The sequence below is a fragment of the Cnephaeus nilssonii genome, assembly GCF_951640355.1.
Source record: "Cnephaeus nilssonii genome assembly, chromosome: 10".
Classification (NCBI taxonomy): domain Eukaryota; kingdom Metazoa; phylum Chordata; class Mammalia; order Chiroptera; family Vespertilionidae; genus Cnephaeus; species Cnephaeus nilssonii.
This window is the reverse complement of record NC_137081.1, coordinates 83,902,911-83,921,334: the sequence shown is the minus strand read 5'-3', so window position 1 is coordinate 83,921,334 and position 18,424 is coordinate 83,902,911. Positions and strand designations below refer to the sequence as shown.

Here is an 18,424-nt window from a genome sequence, read left to right as displayed (position 1 = left end):
AGGTGTACAGTTCTATAATAGATCATCTGTACACTAGTATTGTATTGTATGTTCACCATCCCAAGTCAAGTCTCTTTCCATCACTATTTATCCCACCACACTCTCTTCTACCTCTCTCACCCCCTTTCACCATACTCTTGTTTGTCTCTATGAGTTGGTGTTTGTTTTTTTTTAACTCAATCCCTTCTCCTTTTCACCCAACTCCCCGACTCCCCTCCCGTCTGAGAGCTGCCAGTCTGTTCTCTATCTATGAGTCTGTTTCTATTTTATTTTAGTCAAAAAACAAACAAACAAAACACATTTAAATAATGGAAAGGTCATAGAGAAAGTCTCAAAGAAAATTTAACAAACAAACAAAACACAAAAAAGAACTGAATGAAAATGAGAATACAACATATCAAATTATAGGATATAGCTAAAGCAGCACGAAGAGGAAATTTATAGGACTAAATGCTTACATTACAAATGAGAAAAGATCTCACATCAATAAACTAAATTCCAACCTCAAGAAACTAGAAAAGAAGAGCACAGTAAATCCTAAGCAACCAGAAAAAAAGGAAATAATAAAGATCAGAGCAGTTCTGGCTGGGTGGCTCAGTTGGTTGGAGTATCGTCCCATACACCAAAAGATTGAGGGTTTGATTCCTAGTCAGGGCACATACCGAGGTTATGGGTTCCATCTCCAATCAGGGCACATACAGAAGGCAGCCAATTGAAGGATGTTTCTCTTTCTCTCTCTCTCTCTCTCTCTCTCTCTCTCTCTCTCTCTCTCTCTCTCTCTCGTCAATAAACATATCCTTGGGCAAGGATTTTAAAAAAAAAAGATCAAAGCAGCAATCAATTAGATTTAAAATAGAAATACAAAAAAATACATTAACAAAACAAAATGCTAGTTCTTTGAATAAAATCAATAACATTGATAAAGCTCTAGCAAGACTGACAAAGATTTTATTAAAAAGGTACAAATCATAATATCAGGGATAAAACAGAGGATAGTACCACAGATCCTGCAGCCATTAAAAAGAAAATAAGGAAATTACTAACTCTGTTTACAACTTAGAAGAAATAGGGTCAATTGCTCAAAAACATAAGCTATCAAAACTCAGTCAATATGAAATAGATAATATGAATACCTATAATTATTAAATAAATTTAATTTTAATTAAAAACTTCTGGAAAAGAAATAACCAGGCTCAGGTGATTTTATTGGAGTATCTTGACAAAACTTTAATAAAGAATAAGCATCATTTTTATACAATCTCCTATAGATAATAGAAGAGTAGAGAGTACTTCCTAACTCTTTTTTTTTTAGGTCAGGAATACTCTGACATGAAAACGAGATAAAGACAGTACAAAAAAAGAAAAAAAAATCAATGTCTCTCAGGAAATTTGACACAAAAATTATCAATAAAATATTAGTAAACCATGTCAAGCAATATATAAAAAGAATTTATATATCAAGGCTAAATGGGATTTCCAGATATGCAAGGCTGGTTCAATATACAAAAATCAATCAATATGATTCACCAAATCAACAGACTAAAGCAGGAAAATTACATAATCATCGAATTGATGCAGAAAAAGCAGTTGACAAAATACAATTATAATAAAGCTCTCATAATTATAATTCATAATCTCAACTCTCATAATAATAAATTCATAATAAAACCTCTCAGAAAACTAGAAGTAGAGAACTTCCTCAACTTTAAAAAAAGGAACATCTACAAAATATCTAAGTGTAAGGATTAGGAAGTCTTTTCTATCAAAAGTTATAGTTTAGATATTAACTACATTTCCCTTTTATAAACTCCCCTCCATTTTGTACTCAAATCAATCTGGGCCTCCCTTCCTAGAAAAGACAAAGGCATAGTGCTTCCTGTTTTCTGGCAGAAGTTAAAGCTTAACAGGTAGTTAACACTGCAAACATTCCTGTGGGAGACAAAGACATACTAGTAGTTTTGCACCACTTCCCTGCAAGGCATTTGAAACAGCCCCCATCCCTGCTGCACCGCCCTCCTCAGGTTAGACCAGGGGCTCCCAACCTGGGGCACACGCCCCACAGGGGGGCAGTTTGATTTTTAAGGGGGGGCAATTCAAGAATGAGTTATTAACAGAGAATTTTTTGCATTTCTTATGGTTCTAGGGGCCTCATATACAGTACAATAATATAGTGACATATTTATGCATTTCAGTTCTCTATTATATGTTTTGAAACTTTATTTGCTACTAGAGGCTCGGTGCAGAAAATTCGTGCATGGGGCGGGAGGATCCCTCAGCCTGGCCTGCTCCCTCTCACAATCTGGGGTCGCTGGCTTCTAACCACTCACCTGCCTGCCTGCCTGATCACCCCTAACCACCTCTGCCTGCCAGCCTGGTGCCCTAACTGCTCCCCTAACAGCCTGATCATCCCTAACTGCCTCTGCCTGCCAACCTGATCACCCCTAACCACCTCTGCCTGCCGGCCTGATTGCCCCCTAACTGCCCTCCCCTGCCAGCCTGATTGTCCCCTAATTGCTTTCCCCTGCTGGTTTGATTGCCCCTAACCACCTCTTCCTTGGCCCCTGCCACTGTGGCTTTGTCTGGAAGGACATCCAGATGTCTGGTCTAATTTGCATATTACCCTTTTATTAGTATAAATTTTTTCATATCACATCATATTATTATTATTTTTTTAACAATTTCTTAGCGATTTCTTCCTCAGTACTTCAACTGTCCTTTTGTTCTTTTATTTTCCTCTTTCATGGATGTCATGTTCTTTGGAAGCTTGTTTAGACCAAGTTAATGGTCTTTCAGGCTTTCCCCATGTGAATAGTTCACTTTTTAAATAATAAGAATTATATGTCACAGGGGAGGATTTTAAAGATGCTTATGTGGGGCATGGCCAAAAAAAGGCTGGGAACCACTGGGTAGACATTCACACCAGATTGTGAAACTAAGCCCTTAAGTCAATCTGGGGTGGGTGCAGTAACTGTCATGGATAAAAGGGAAGCAGACTCCCTTGCTTTGTGCTGCTCATTTTTGCTGCTAGTTGCAGCATCCTTCTACAGAAGTAAAGTGCCTTATCAATGCATTTCTGAGTGACTGTTTTATTCACGCAACATCAATTAAGAGCTTTTTCTAACCTAAAGCTAATTTGATAAATAATGGTGAGACAGACACTTTCCTCCTAAGATTGGGAACAAGATGAGGAAGTCTGTTCTCACTCTCTTACTTAATCACATATCTACAAACTACTGACAAACCTGTGGAAATCAAAATTAAAACACGATGGCATTTACAATCATTCCAAAGAAAATAGAATATCTATCTATAATAACAAAAGCGTAATATGCTAATTAGACTGGACAGCCGAAAGACCTTCCAGATGTCATTCCGGATATCCTTCTGGATGAAGCCTCAGCGGGAGGGGGGGGGGGCAAGGCAGAGGCAGTTAGGGGTGATCAGGCAGGCAGGTGAGCAGTTAGGGGTAATTAGGCAGGCAGGCAGAGGTGGTTAGGGGCGATCAGGCAGGGAGGCAGGCAAGTGGTTATAGGAGCCAGTGGCCCTGGATTGCAAGAGGGATGTCCAGCTGCCAGTTTAGGCCCGATTGGGCCTTAACCAGCTGTCAGACATTCCCCGAGGGGTCCTGGATTGCAAGAAGGCACAGGCTGGGCTGAGGGACCCCCCCCGAGTGCACGAATTTTATGCACTGGGCCTCTAGTATATATATAAATCCCTAATATGCAAATAGACTGAACAGTGGAACAACTGGTTGCTGTGATGTGCGCTGACTACCAGGGGGCGTGTGTGAACATGGCGGGTGTTGGCCGTGGTGGGATGGTGGAGCAGGTGAGCGAGGGTGCCAGACCAAGGCAGGGTGCCGTCGCTGTCATCAGGGTGAGCCTCTGGTGGTCACTGAAAATTCTTTGCTCCCCTGTGCTGCAGTCCCACCCAGCGCTTACACCTACTGCCAGTGCCGACCCCACTTGCACCTGCTGCTAGCACCTGGCGCTGGCCCCGATCGCTCGGTGCCATCAGTAGGTGCCAGTGGCAACTGGTGGCCCCGATCAACCCTTAGGGCTTCTCCACCTCCCCCTGCTCCTGAGGGGCAGTCAGGGCCGGCAGCCACGGCTCGCACCCACTGATGGCACCAGCCCCGCTCTCACTCACTACTGGTGCAGCCCCAATCGTTCTGCACCGTCAGCAGGTGCAAGCAGGGCTGGCACCATCAGCGTGTGGGAGCGGTGGTGATGGGAGCAGGGCTGCTGGCAGACAGGGAACCGGGGGGGCCGCGGCAGGAGGGGCTGGGCAGAGGTGCAGAGGATGGGCCAAGACCTGCCCTTGTGCCCATTGCAGCTTCACAGCCCACAGTTCCTTTCAAGGTGCACGAATTCATGCACTGAGCCCCTAGTTTAGATATAATTTAACAAAGTGTGTAGACTATATGCTGAAAATTACAAAATCTTGATTTAAAAAATAAAGCAAAAGACTTAAATAAATGTAGCGACATGCCATGTTCATGGATTGTAATATTGAATATAGTAAATATGTAAATTCTCTTCAAATATATGTAGATGTAATTCAATTCCTACATGAGTCCAGCAAGGGTTTTTGTAGGTATAGATACGCTTATACTAAAATTTAATAGAAAGGCAAAGCCATAGAATAGATAAAATAATCTTGAAAACAAAGAATAAAATGTGTGAAGTTGAAATTAAGGCTTATAATAAATTTATAGTAATCAAGACAGAAATAGATCTACACAAATATACGCAACTGATTTTGACAAAGGGACAAAAATAATTTAATGGAAGTTTAGCTTTTTCAGCAAAAGGTGTTGGAGCAATTGGGCATCAATAGGCAAAAAACCCACAACAAAACACACACCACAAAACAAAGCAAAACAAAAACCTTGACCTAAACTTCACATTTATAGAAAAGTCAACTCAAAGTAAGCCATAGGCTTAACTTTAAAATGTGAAACTCTACACCTTTTAGAATTAAGGTTAGGAGAAGACCCTCAGATGAAGAATTCTTTGACTTGATACCAAAAGCACATTCAAAAAAAGAAAAATTGACAAGTTGGACCTCAATAGAATTAAATAATTTTGCTTTGCAAAAGACTCTGTTAAAGAGAATGAAAAGACAAATTACACACTGGGAGAGAATATTTGCATACCACATATCCAGCAAAGGACTTGTAAACAATAAAAAATCCCAATCTAATTAGAACATTGGCAAAAACAGGAAGAGACATGTCACCAAAGAGAGTGCATAAATGGTAAATAAACACACAATAAATTATTCAACATCATTAGCCACTAGGAAAATGCAAATTAAAATTACAATGAGGTATCACTATCATACTTCTAGCAGAATGGCTCAAGTAAAAATAGTAATAATACCAATTGCTGGCAAGGATGTAAAGAAATGGGATCAGCTGTACATTGCTGGTGAGAATGTAAAATGTTATAGCCACACTGGAAAAATAAATCAGCTGCTTGTTGCAAACCAAACATACACGTAGAATCCAGCAATTGCACTTTTGGGCATTTATCCTACAGAAATAAAAATTCATGCTCACGCAAAAACGTTTACTAATAGTCATAGCAGCTTTATCTGTAATAGCCCAAACTAGAAACAACCCAAGTGTCTTTCAATGGGTGAACTGTTCAACTGTGGTACATTCACATCAAGGAATAACCATTAATGACAAGAACCAACTATTGATACACACATCACCTTGGATGAATCTTAAGGGAATTATGCTATGTGGGAAAAAGCCAATCCTAAAACAGTTACATATTGTGCAATTCCGTTTATATAACAGTCTTTAAATAACAACATTATAGAAATAAAACACTGAGTAGTGACTGTGGGAGATGATTGCTGGTGGGGGAGTGAGGGGTATGTGTGGCTACGAAGGAGTAGCAGGAGAGATTTTTGTGGTGATTGAACACACACTCTGTACCTTTGGGTGGTGGTTACACAGATATGCACATATGATTAAATTGGAGAGAACTGTATTCTCACCCAGAAATGAGAGCATGTAAAACTAATGAAATCTAAATAAGCTCTGTGGGTTGCACAATACCAATTTCCAGGTTGTGATATTGTGCCTCAGCAATTCAAGAGGTCATTACCGGAGCAAACTTGGGGTTGTCACAGAGACTTCCCTGTACATTTTTGTGCAACATTCCATGAATCTATAATTATTTCTAAATAAAGCTTAAAAAAACTTCTGGAGTAAAGCCAGATGCTTAACCCTTTGCACTCGCTTGCTTTTTTCTCGATTCCTTTATTCTACTCGGGATTTAATTTTTTAAATACCCCAGATTTTACAAAGCGCGGCAGTAGAATAAAAAACTGGAGTTTCTTTTCATACAAACTTATTTATTTGGATTTTTTATATTTCAAATTATTGATACATTCAAAGAGTAATTTTAATCTCGACATCCGAGTGCAAAAGGTTAAAAGATGCTGAGAAATAGTGACACGACAAAGAACAAAGTCAGAACAATGACATGAACAAATAGTAGTCACATCAGCAGGGCTGACCCTGAATGGACTCCAGGGTTAAGATGTTGGGAAATTTTTTAAATGATCTGTAGAGCTAAGCCCATGGCTGGGAGTCAATGCTTAATGTTAGTTAAAACGAATAACAGCCCTGTAAGGTGGCTCAGTTGGTTAGAGCATCATCCCATACACTGGAAGTTACGGGTTCAATTCCATTCAGGGCACATACCTAGGTTGTGGGTCAATCCCCAGTCAGGGCCCATATGAGAGACAGCCAATCAATGTTTCTCTCTCACATTGATGTTTCTCTCCCTTCCTCTCTCTCTAAAAAAATCAATAAAATCATATGTTCAGGGGAAGATTAAAAAACAAAACAAAAGCAAAATTGTAAGTTTTCTACCTCTATTTTTTGGGGTTTTCTCTGTCAAGAAGAATGTTCTTCAAAGATGAGGAAAAGATAGATGCAGATAAATATAAATTAGCAGGGACTGGAGTGGAGGGGCTGGAAGACATGGTACATACTTGCAGTGAGTAGATAAGTAGGTCCTGGAGACCCAATACACAGCACAGTGATTATAGACAACAGAACTCTGTTATGAAGATCAAACTTGCTGAGAGACTAGGTCTTCATTGCTCTCAACACTACAAGAACTGATAATCATGTGATGTGACAGACCTGAGGGGTCGCTATATTACAGAGCACCATAGAGATTACTGTCCATAATGGCACTCATCTAGAAATTTCCATTTGTTCCAGGATCTCTGTACAAAAAGACAGGCAGTCATAAATGCATTCAGGAAAATAGTCCTTCCATCCAAACTGGAGTGATTTTGTTTCTTGGTTAGCTGTTTAGTCAGTGTCATCCACAACCCAAGTCAGAAATCTGGGACTCACCCTTGACCCTTGCATCTCCCTCATTTGCTGGGTCCCGCCATTACAATCCCACTGATTTGGCTTCTAATATTTCCCCAGACCACTCTCCCTTTCCTTCTTCATAACTGCTGCTCATCTGTCGCTGCCACGCTCCTCTGTCCTCAGCATTACTCTTTCTAGCTTGTCCCCATCTATGATGGTGAGTAATCTTAAATGCACACCAATACCTCTCTGCCCAGCTTCAACCCTTTCAAATTGGCCCTCGTCTCAATCCCCGCTGAGCTTTCCCCACCCAATTTTGGTCCAACAACATCGAGCTGTTTGCATTTTTCTGAATACTCCTCGCGAATATATCTTGCACATATGGTTTCCTCCCCATCCCAGCCACCACACCATTTTATAACTAATCCCCTTTATCCATTAATCTCAGCTCTGACCTCCAGGGCCCATACCAGGCTCCTCTGTAATGTTCTAGCCGGGGGTGAACTGTATAGAAGTAGTTTACGGTGGGCTCGCCCTGCCAGCCTCCTGCCACCGCCGGCAGGACTGTGGGCTCCCTAAGGCCAGAGGCTATGTTTATTGGTGTCTGCTTCCTCAGTGCTGGGTGCAATGCCCAGCAGGTAGCAGATGCCGAATATGTTTGACCGGCTGACTTTGTTTGAACACTTCAGTATCTCAGCAGTCATATATCCAGAATGCTGCGTTCCCCAAAGTTCTGAACAGCCAGCAGTTACTAAAGTCATTCCCCAGCACGGTTCCTGCACTGCAGCACAGCAGACCCTTCATCTTTGTCCCCCGTAAATGCACCCAGCGAGCTGCACAAACAGATGCGGGCTGAGAGGGGCACCGAGGCCCGTGGACAGAGCTGCAGTCATTCCAGGGAAGACTGGGAGTGGGAAAGGCTGATTGACTTGGAAGGTGATTTGCAGAGGATATTCTAGAATGGGAGACCAGAGCTTCCCGTGGGAAGCACTCACCTGTGACTTTAAATGCTACGAATTCTAGAAGATTTAAACAATGCAACACCCGCAAAACACTGAGCAAAATAAATAAATAAAGACAACAGAGTTGACTGAATTTTTAAAATCTGAGTTTAACCTAAACAAACTAAATATGAAGCTAGAGAAATCACTCCCTAGTCAACACAACAGCTAGAACAGCAGTCACCTTAAAACATTTCAAAGGAATGCATTAAATAAATATGAGGCACTTGGCTTCCATTCTGTGGAAGCTTCTCATTCCTCTTGCATTGCCATTTCATCACACAACCGGTGTGTCAGACCAAGACACTGATAAAAAGAAGGTGCATATAATAAGCATTAACATTAATCTTATAGAAATGCAATTGAAAGAAATTGTGAAGCTTGAAAACCCCCACCATATGCTAAAAATACAGCATCCTTTATTAGCGTCACACAAATTCTCGATTGAACATTCCAGAAATGTATTAGTGGGAGTCTGTGTGCTACCCCAGACTTTCTATTGGCATCTCCAGTCTTCATCACCAACAGAAAGCCTACCTCACCAGGCAGGGTCGTCACTGGGGAGTAGTACGTTACCATTGATTTCAAAGGACTCCATCGTAGAGAACATGGTTTGGTCCAAAGCAGCTGCTTCTCCAGTGCTAGCTAGGCACTCTTCCTCCTTGAGAATTTCCTTTTGTTCCATCGCTAAGCTTTATAGAGGGTCAAAGTCCTGGAGCCAGCAGAAATGCAACCCTCCTGGGGAACCACTGGGGGAAGATTGTTCCCATTTGACTGCGGTAGTTGGTTGTAGATCTCGGAGCACTTCCCTTTGGCTCGGACTTCTGAATTTGCAAAATGTTTCCTGCCGTGATCAGGATCGGGCATTTCCCAGAAACGGGCCATTCACGTGTGCAGCTCCTGCTTAGTGCAGCTGCTTGTCAAGGAGGGTCCAGGCAGCTTTCGGCACAAGTCCTTGCTCCCAGGCTCCTGAGAGCGGATCGCTGATGACCCCGGGAGGCTGCTCTCTACCTCCCCTTTCCTACCTAAGCCCAGACCCAACTCCTTGCCCCAGGGCCTCTCCAGCCCACACTGAGCTCTCCCTCCCCTGTCTCCTTCTCCTCTTGGAGCTCATCCTTGCCACTCAAAGTGTGGGCCACAGACTGGCAGCATTGGCTGCGCCTGGAAACTTGTTAGAAATGAAGTCTCCGGCCCGACGTAGACGTGCGCTTTAACAAGACCCCAGCTGATGTATGTACACATTAGTATTGCAGAGCACTGCTCTATGCCACACCGTTTAGCATGCAGCTACATTTCCCCTTACAGTGTTCTCATGTCCCATGTGTGCACGTATATGCTTGCTCTGGCCCCAGTAAGAGCTGAGATACTTGAGGGGAGGTTGTGTGGGGCAGTGGTTAAGGCACAGACCCTGAAAGCTGGAACGCCTGGGTTCAAATTTCACCTCCTCCACATAGCAGCCATGTGACTGTGGGCAAGTCTCTGCAGCTTTAGGTGCCTTACTTTCCTCGTTTGTAAAATAGGAAAGATTGCAATAATTATTATGCAGGTTAAATGAATGAATCAGGCAAGGTGGCTAAGAGGTGCCTGGTGGGCAATGAGCACTAAGGTACTGCTGCCCGTTAGCACCGGAGACCCTGACCGTGCAGGGTGCCAGGGAGATGAAGGAAACAGCCTCTGCCCAAAGGCACGCTCTAGTCTGCAGGATGGAGGTGGGGACACCTGAATTCCAGAAGATTTCTGTGAAGTGTGGTGGGAATTGGAGTGCCGGAGAGGACGGACATGGCCTGAGGGGGAGGCAGGGCTGGGAATACCACAAGGAGCTTCCGATCAGATCTGGGTTTAGCGGGATGACCACAGGTTTACCTGGAGAGCAAGGTAAGACAGGGCTCCGGGCAGGAGGAATGGCAAGCGCGGCCTCACATAGGCGGGAACCCCGGCGTCTGGGCCACCTGGGATGGAAGGTGAGGAGGAGAGGTGGCGGGAGATGAGCCTCGGCCAGCTAACTCACTTTCTTTGCCCCGTGGCATGGCAGAAAGGAAAAGGGAAAAAATGTCCCACGAGGCAGAGGTCTCAGTGGTGCCCACAGTTTCAACATTCAGGAAGTCTCTGGTTTGGGCTGAGGGCTAGGAACAGAAGCCAGAACAGAAATGTTAAAAGGAGATTCCGGGTGAAGCCGGGAAGGCAGCTGGTAGCTCAGGCAGCAGTTTTGGGTGGACCGCACAAGCTAATAGAGGCTCAGGGGGCTTCCCCTGCAGGAGGGAATTCCCCCAGCTAAGGAACCCCTCGCTTAGGCCGCAGTGCCTCCTCTCTCTGCCTGGCCAGCTCAGCTCCGGCCAGGGGCGTCCTCCTGGGTGGCGGTGTGGAAGGGGCTCATGGGAAAACTCTGGGCCCATTCCTATTCCACCAGCCGTGGAGGGAACACTTAGTGGGTGTCAAGTATCGATGCTTTGGCTCTGGATACGGGGCCAGACAGACCTGGGATCCAAATCCAACTCTTTCTTTAACTTGCTGTGTGACCTCACTGACTTACGTAACTTCTCTGAACCTCAGCACTCAGTAATGGCTTGTAGAACCATCGACCGCTACCCAGGATTTATTAGGTGCCGGGCACTGTGCTAGACTTTACCCACATTACTCAACACTCACAACTGGGGACTTGCCTCGGATCTTGTGGCTAGAATGTGTTGACACCAGAATTCAAACCCAGAAGCCCAGTTTGATCCAGGAGCTGGAAGCTAGAGATTTGCCCAGAGGAGCTTTTTGAAGTCCTCACCTCCAGCCAGGGGCTCTGGCTTTAACAGCCCCTGGTGGGTTCTGGGTGCAGCCAGGCTGAGGCCCCTGCACGGAACAATGCAGTGGTCACAGGCAGCACGCAGACCCGTGTGGGCCCTCCCGACTCCATCCTGGCAGGATCCATTAGGCTGAACCATACGAAATTACTGATATCCATCCCTTTGGACATGTGATAAAGGCCACTTCATAGGATTTAGGCTAACACATCCAGCCTGCAGGGCCAAGACTAGAGTGAAGCAGCTGAGGCAGCTGGTAGCTCAGGCAGAAGTTTTGCCTGGGGTGCAGAAGATTCAGTAACCAAGGTAAATAATATTTGAACACAATATTTTAATAGTGAAAGTTATGCAAAAAGCCCATCATGAACAAACCATGGCTTTTTCAGTAAAGACAGGATCCCATGCTGCACTTGCAATGAGGGACCTCTCCCTCTCCCCGGCCCCAGCCCTGCGCATACTCTGCACGCCAGCAGCCCCACTTGCAAAGCAGGGTCCCAGTAGTCTCCCTGTCTGCCCAGAGCGTGGGTGTGAGGATGAAACTAGATAGAAATGGAAGCACATTTGTGAATGAAAGGCTCTCAGGAGAACAGCATCTACTATCGAGCCGCACGTCCTAATGTGGAACTCCTGCATTGTCAAGGTTACCCTTAAAAGCCCCCTAGATCTTCCATAATGTACGAAGCACACAATTTGGGGAAACTGTGCAGTCAGACACCTTTGTCTTCGAAAGCATGGATCTGGCTGCTACTTCCCTACGTCCCCAAGCACCAGATGAAGTGGTCGACTTGCATGTTGTTCAAGAAATACAGGGCTGGCTTTATTTTTCTAGCAGAGTGCCTATGACTGGATTGGGGAATCTACATGTGTGCTCAGAGCGGCTCTGCTGTAGTTTTATCAAGCTCTGCTGTTCTCCAAAGTGACCACCTTGTGATTCAAGTGCTTTAGTAGACAGGGGAGTGGGACTGGAGTCCCAGGCAAAGGCGGCCCACTCCTGGTGGCCTCTGCAGACTGGACACTCTGTGAACTAGTGGGTCCCAAACTAGTCTAGTTGGTGGGCCACCTGGAAGATCACCTAGAACTCCTGAGTAACCCCATTCCAGCTTGAAATTAGGGCCACCAGGTTACCACACAATATAAAAACCACTAATGTTCAAAAAGACACGACCCCACAGCAAGCAGGCCAGCCAAGTCTCCGCACTACCCCGAGTCCCAGCACACCTCACTAGCTTTCTGGCCACTTGCCCTGCCGCTGCCTGAGCCTGGCATCTGCCCGAGCCTGCCGCCTGCCCCAGCTCGCCAGCAGAGCCCAGGGAAGAGGAACCTGCGCTAAAGAAAAAGCCGAGGAGACAAATGTTAACAATTCTGCCTGTTGACTTCACTGTTCCTGTCAGTGGAGCTGACAGTGGTGGTCAGTGCCCCCAGCCTCTGTCACTGGCTGGTACTAAGTGAAGAGTAACTGCTGATCCATTTGAAAAATTTAAAGACCCATCAACACAAATGGCCATCAACAGGTGAGTAGACAAAGAGATTGATAAATTGTGGTACATCTATTCATTAGGACACTAATCAGCATAGAAAGAAATAAGCAACAACATGAATGAATCTCAAAAGCCATTGTGTTGAATAAAAGAAGCTAGACCCCAAAGAGGACAGATTGCATGGTTCCATTTATTTATTTATTTATTTTTAAATATATTGTATTGATTTTTTACAGAGAGGAAGAGAGAGGGATAGAGAGTTAGCAACATCGATGAGAGAGAAACATCGATCAGCTGCCTCTTGCACACCCCCTACTGGGGATGTGCCCGCAACCAAGGTACATGACCCTTGAGTCCGCAGGCCGACGCTCTATCCACTGAGCCAAACCGGTTTCGGCGCATGGTTCCATTTATGTAAGGTTCCAGAACAATCGACACTCGTCTATATTGTTAGAAAATAGAGCCATGGTTTCTTGGGTTGGCAGTGGGGGAGAATTTACTGCAGGCAAATACAGGGAGATTTCTGGGGTGATAGCAACATTCTAGATCCTGATTGGAGTATTAACTTGAAATGTGCATATAGTGTATATAGTTTGCACATGACACTTAAATAAAGCTAATTGAACACAGTGTATAAATTATACTTCAGCAAAGTTAAGTAAAACAGAAATGAAAAAGAATACAGAATCATTATCAGTGGATCTTGCCCTCACTCACAGAGTTAACTGTTTGAGAGCCATGGGGGGGGGGGGCGGGTGTCAGCCTCCCCACAGCAGGTGTAAATGGGGGCTGCCTTCCCAGGTGCCCCACCTGGGAGGTCCCCTCACACCCTTTCTTCCTGTCTTGGCATCCTCCCTCACATTATGGGGTTAATGTGTCAGGACTGCAGGCTGTGCTCTCAGAACAGTGGAATGAAAGGGAAGCAAACGGGTCTATGGGGAGACTTTCCCACGTATGCAGGGCCCACCCAGGGCAGAGGCTGACGAGGCAGCTGCGGCTCTCTTGTCTGATTTCAGGAATGCAGTTCTCCTGACCCCAGACTATGCTTTGCCCCCCTGTGACCTGCAATATTTCCACAGGAGCCAAACCTTTCATTCCCTTAGTTAAAATGTATTCTTTCCTAGGAGAGAATCAGTGGCTTATTCACTCTGAAGTAAAAATGAGCAATGTTATTCCTTTCCCAGAGCAGGTCTGCGGTTTGAAGGAAATGGTGGAGCAGGAGACAGTGGGACCAACCAGGACGCTGGAAGACTCTGCCCAAGAAGTTGTTAAATACGCACTGAAAACACACCATGGACTATTACTCGGCCATAAAAAAGAATGAAATCTTACCATTTGTGACAGCCTGGATGGACCAGAGGGTATTATGCCAAGTAATGTAAGTCAGACAGAGAAATACAAATGCCATGTAATTTCACTTATATGTGGAATCTAAAAACAAAGTAAATGAACAAACAAAATAGAAGCAGACCCATAGATACAGAAAACATACTGATGGTTGTCAGATGCAAGTGAGGTTGGGGGAATGGGTGAAAAAGGGGAAGGGACTAAAAAGCACAAATTGGTAGTTACAAAATAGTCACAGGGTGTAAAGTACAGCATAGGGAATATAGTCAACAATATCGTAATAACTATGTATGGGCCAGGTGGGTACTCGGCTTCTCAGGGGAATCACTTCCTAAGTTATATAAATGTCTAACCACTATGCTGTACACCTGAAATGAATACAATATTGCATACCACTGTAATTAAAAAAATAAAATAATAAAAAAAATAAAAGCAAGTGCCATTATTAGGAATTTTGCAGGTTGCACAGTGGTGCCAATGGTCACCTGTGCTAATTCCCATTGATCTGATTAAAACAGTTTTGCCTGAGCAATCCTGGGCTAAGAGCAAATGGGATGGAACAGGGAAGATAGAAACTTAACCAAAATCGCCATCGAGGTAGTTGTCAGTCATCCCCCATTCATTCAATAGATGCTTATTAGTGCTTACTGTGTCCCAAGCTCTGTGCTGTTAAGAAAAGAAAACAAATCAAAACAACTGTGAAGTACCATCTCACACCTGTCAGAATGGTTATCATCAACAAATGACAAGTGCTGGCGAGGATGTGGATAAAAAGGAACCCTCATGCACTGCTGGTGGGAATGCAGATTGGTGCATCCACTGTGGAAAACAGTATGGAGATTCCTCAAAAAATTAAAAATGGAACTCCCATTTGACTCAATAATCCCACTCCTAGGAATATATCCCAAGAAAACAGAAACGTCAATCAGAAAGGCTATATGCACCCGTATGTTCATAGCAGCACAATTTACAATAGCTAAGATTTGGAAACAGCCTAAGTGCCCATCAGCAGATGTATTTAAAAGCTGTGGTAAATCTACACAATGGAATACTACACTGCTGTAAAAAAGAAAGAACTCTTACCATTTGCAACTGCATGATGGACCAGGAGAGCATTATGCTAAGCGAAATAAGCCAGTGGGAGAAAGATAATTATCACATGATCTCACTCATTTGTGGAATATAATGAACAACATAAACTGATGAACAAAAATAGATCCAGAGACATTGAAGCATTGAACGGACTGTCAAACCTCAGAGGGAAGGCAGGGGAGGTGGGGTTAAGAAATCAATCAAAGGACTGGTATGCCTGCATATAAGCATAACCAATGGACACAGACAATAGGGGGCTGAGGGCATGTGCTGTGGGGTGGGAGCAGCCGAGAAATCAATGGGGGGAAAAGGAGGCATATGTACTACTTTAAACAATAAAGTATTTAAATTAAAAAAAGAAAACTAATGTTGTTCAAATTGTTTTTATCCTGTTGGTAAGGTGTCAGTTCTCCTTAACTGCTTTTAAGCTTTGTATTCGCCTTTAGTTTTCATAAATTTGACTATACAGGGGTGGGCAAAAGTAAGTTTACAGTTGTAATACAAATAAATAATACAGTAACTCTAAAAAAAGAGAAAGGAAAAAGAAAACAGACCCTTATTTTCTCCATTGAGCTTGTTATTTATCCTCCCCCAGTCACATGCCCCCAGGGCCATGCCCTACCTTGGTTTTAGTAATTGTAACTTCTTCATAATCACTCATCTATTTCACCCTCCTGTCTTTTCAGCTCATTCCTTTTGTGTACTGCCTTCATCAATCCTTTGCCTCTAGGACTTTTGATCTATTGTTCCACCACTATTCCACTATCTGTTTCCCATTTCATGTCCTCTCTCCTCTACTTAATCAACTTTAATCTAATCACAACCTTGCACACATCCTCAACTACTTTACCCCTCTTTTGCTTCATTGTACTTGACAAAAACCACAATGCAGGTTAACTCAAACTCTCCATGCATCTGAATGCAACTGAGGGAAGCCAGTTTGGTTGGAAACCAGCCAATCCCCATCTCTCTCCCTTCTTCTCAGGCCTCCCTATTCCCTGAGACAATCAGGCCAATTCATGACCTTACAGTGTGACCAGGCTAATGGTCTCATTTTGATCTACTGACATGAACTGCAAATTAACCGTAATCCTGTCTGGCAATTGTAGTATATAGTTCTTTGTTCAACTTACCCTCCCAAACAGTTCTTTCACACTTGTCTTCACTCATCATCACTTCATTTCCTGTCTTCACTCTCAGTTGATGACTTAGATCTCCCCTTCACTAAGAAAATTCAAGCAATTAGAAGTGAAATTCTTCAGACTCCCACCACCACCAGCATCTGCACTGAGAATTTGCCTTCCTTCCTGAGATGCAGATAGAAATTTCCAAGCCCCTATCAAGAGCCAATCCCTTGACCTGTGTACTAAATCCTCTCGCCTCTCACCTACTCAAGGGCATTTGGCCAACAGCAGTTCTCTGTCCTCTACGACATCAACTTTACACTGTCTATGGGTTTTTTCCCAACTGCTAAACAGACATACTATTATTTCTCCCTTCCTAAATCACTAACCCTTGACCTACTTTCTACAACCTGCTTCCAAATTTTTTGCCCTCCTCTTTAGCAAACCACTTCAAAATTGTCTCTACCCACTGTCTGCAGTTTCTCATCTATCCTGCTCTTTGAAGTCCACTCCAATGCAACCAAAACTACACTTGTTAACATCTCCCACGGACACTACATGGTGCTGTTCTATGGGCAAGTTTTAGTCATCATTTTACTTATCAGAAGCACTTCATAGGGTTGCTCACTCTCTCCTCTGTGAAACAATCTCTTCTGTTTTTTTTAAGACACAGCATTCTCTTGCTACGTTTGTTCTTTCTTGTTATTAGCCCCACCCAGGAATCACTCAAGAGCCCTCTCAGAATCAACTCAATAGAACAACAAAATGCTCCTATTGCTCTTATTACTCAGGAATTCACAAGGGTTTTAGGAGCCTTGTGTCAGAGACAGGGTTAAAGACCAATATTAGAAAAGTAGGTGCCACTCCTGTTCTTCTTACTTAGGAAATTACAGGGTTTTAGGAGCTCTGTGCCAGGAACCCATGGCAAAGAAAGGGGCAGGTTCATAAAAGACCTGAGAAACCTTAAGCACAGAGACACTTTATCTATTCTAATAAAAGGGTAATATGTTAATTAGACCAGATGTCCTCCAGACGTCTTTCCTGATGAAGCAGCAGCCAAAGGAAAGCCAGCCCGGGTCCTGGGTGCCTGCAGGTGTCTGAAGGAGGGAAGCCCAGGTCCCGGGTGCCAGAGGGAAGCCAGTGCCAACAGCTGGGGGAAGGAAGGCCTACTCTTGCATGAATTTTTGTGCATCGGGCCTCTAGTAAAATAATAAAAAACAAACAAACCAAACGCCCCCAGCAAACTTTGAGGAAGAGGGAGAATCTAATTCACAGATTTACCACTTTTTAAAATTTGTTAAAAAACAAAATTCACCCAAATACATTTGAAAATCCATTTGGCTCTATTAAGCAGTTGATGAATCAGGCAGCCTCCCATTTAGGACCTGGAAGGTCACTCCGAGGGGTTGTACAAAATGGAAGGTTTTATAGAAAGAAGGGTGGGCAAAAGAGCTGTTAACAACAGAAAAGAAAGATTATTTTTAGACCAGGCCATCTTTAGGTGGGAAGGAAAGGCAACCATTTTCATCATGCAGATTTCCTCTTCTTTGTATTGGGGGTGGGGGAGTAGAGAGGGCCTGAGTGACAGATTGCCTCCTTGGTGTTGACCATAAAATACCAGACTGGTTGATTACAGTCTGGGAGAGGTTGAAACAACAATTAGTTTTGGTATTATGACCTTTAGCCCAAGTGACACCATCTTGGGCCTGTAGTTTTCTTTACCAAGTTATCCTTTTTGATCAAACTCTCAGCTTAACTGTAAAATAGCAAGGCATTAGTGTCACTCTCAGTACTGCTCTGCAGCTCTCTTGACCCTTGGTGAGGTGTGATGTTTCTGCTTAATCTCCATGATATTCATTAGTCACAAATCTAGGTTTATAATCCTTGACTCAGTCATTCCCTTCATTCTTTTTTTGAGTTCCAGTCTTAGGGAGATCATTTGCTTTGTGGTTAGCAGCTACAACCATACCTTTAGAGCTTTTGATAGAATACAGTGCCTATTTCTAATTAGGAAAATATGGCCCTGCCAAAGGAAGTGATTCCTCAGACATGGATGCTTTCTGGTAGGTCCTTTCTAGAACAGGTAATGGCTGCAGTTAAATAATTTAAAAGTGATTGTCCAGCAGTGAACAAGCCATCTAGGCATTCATAGGCACAAGGAGAACAATAACCACCACATACAAAGATTAATCCTGTTGAGGCACAATTGCACATTCAAAGCAGGGGTCAGTTAGGCTCTCAC

At 43.7% G+C, this 18,424-nt stretch overlaps 1 protein-coding gene across 1 annotated transcript in view; it reads right to left on the bottom strand.

Moving 5' to 3' along the window:
* The window catches only part of MARCO (macrophage receptor with collagenous structure), a gene marked incomplete at its 5' end in the record, with an annotated part of 35,625 nt that extends 26,588 nt beyond the window's left edge, over window positions 1-9,037 (bottom strand). Inside the window, one exon of the mRNA XM_079781813.1 lies at window positions 8,929-9,037. Coding sequence (XP_079637939.1) covers window positions 8,929-9,037 — 109 coding nt within the window. The remainder of the gene's footprint in view (window positions 1-8,928) is intronic.
* Window positions 9,038-18,424: the final 9,387 nt, after the last annotated feature.